This window comes from Sinocyclocheilus anshuiensis, unplaced genomic scaffold (assembly GCF_001515605.1).
Source record: "Sinocyclocheilus anshuiensis isolate Anshui unplaced genomic scaffold, SAMN03320099.WGS_v1.1 C32058994, whole genome shotgun sequence".
Taxonomy (NCBI): Eukaryota; Metazoa; Chordata; class Actinopteri; order Cypriniformes; family Cyprinidae; genus Sinocyclocheilus; species Sinocyclocheilus anshuiensis.
Genome location: NW_015610016.1, coordinates 1 through 664, shown reverse-complemented (window position 1 = coordinate 664; position 664 = coordinate 1). Strand labels below are relative to the sequence as shown.

At 38.6% G+C, this 664-nt stretch overlaps 1 protein-coding gene across 1 annotated transcript; it reads right to left on the bottom strand.

Annotated features, from left to right (window-relative positions):
* Nucleotides 1-90: 90 nt before the first annotated feature.
* LOC107682320 (steroidogenic acute regulatory protein, mitochondrial-like) lies at nucleotides 91-491 on the bottom strand (the record flags this gene model as incomplete). The annotated part of the gene is made up of 2 exons (XM_016478598.1): nucleotides 340-491; nucleotides 91-249 (listed from the first exon to the last, which is right to left on the bottom strand). Coding segments are annotated over exons 1-2 (306 nt in total), but the record flags the coding sequence as incomplete, so codon positions are not given.
* Nucleotides 492-664: the final 173 nt, after the last annotated feature.

Genomic DNA, 664 nt, shown 5'->3' with positions numbered 1-664 from the left:
TGTCACTTTTGATCAATTTAATGCATCCTTGATGAATAAAAAATAAGAAAATATTATAAGATATAAATAATATAAGTATACATGTCTTACTTTGATGCGTTTGATGCTGGGGTTCCATTCGTGAATCTCCTCCATTCTGAAGAATAAGATGTCGTGAAGTTCCTCTGGAGACGCGTTCAGTTCAGCCTCTAACCTGAAAACCTTCCTGTTGCCCGTGAGAACTTTGCTATAGATCACATCTCCATTCTTCTAAAGGAAAAAGATGTTCATAATTTCCTGTGAGAGCACATTCTGGCGATCTGCACATCAGGAGAACATTTTAGATTCGCAGACAATCACCTCGGCCGTCTCCAGTTTCCATCCGTCCTCGGACTCCACGATCTTCAGAGCTTCATTCAGCGCTGCTTCTCCTTGTTTCAGATAAAACACGTCCTCATCGGCCAATGCAGCCGTCTTCTGCTCCGCTGGCTCGGTCTCTGGAGACATTCATATACAAGTTTTAGGATTTTGAACAATTAAAATAATAATTATATAAAACTTACATTTGATCACTCACATAGAAACAGTGCAGAATCTAAAATATTTATACTTCCTTTTACATATATGTGGCCCTGGAGCACAAAACCAGTCTTAAGTGTCAATTTTTCAAAGTTGAGATTTATAC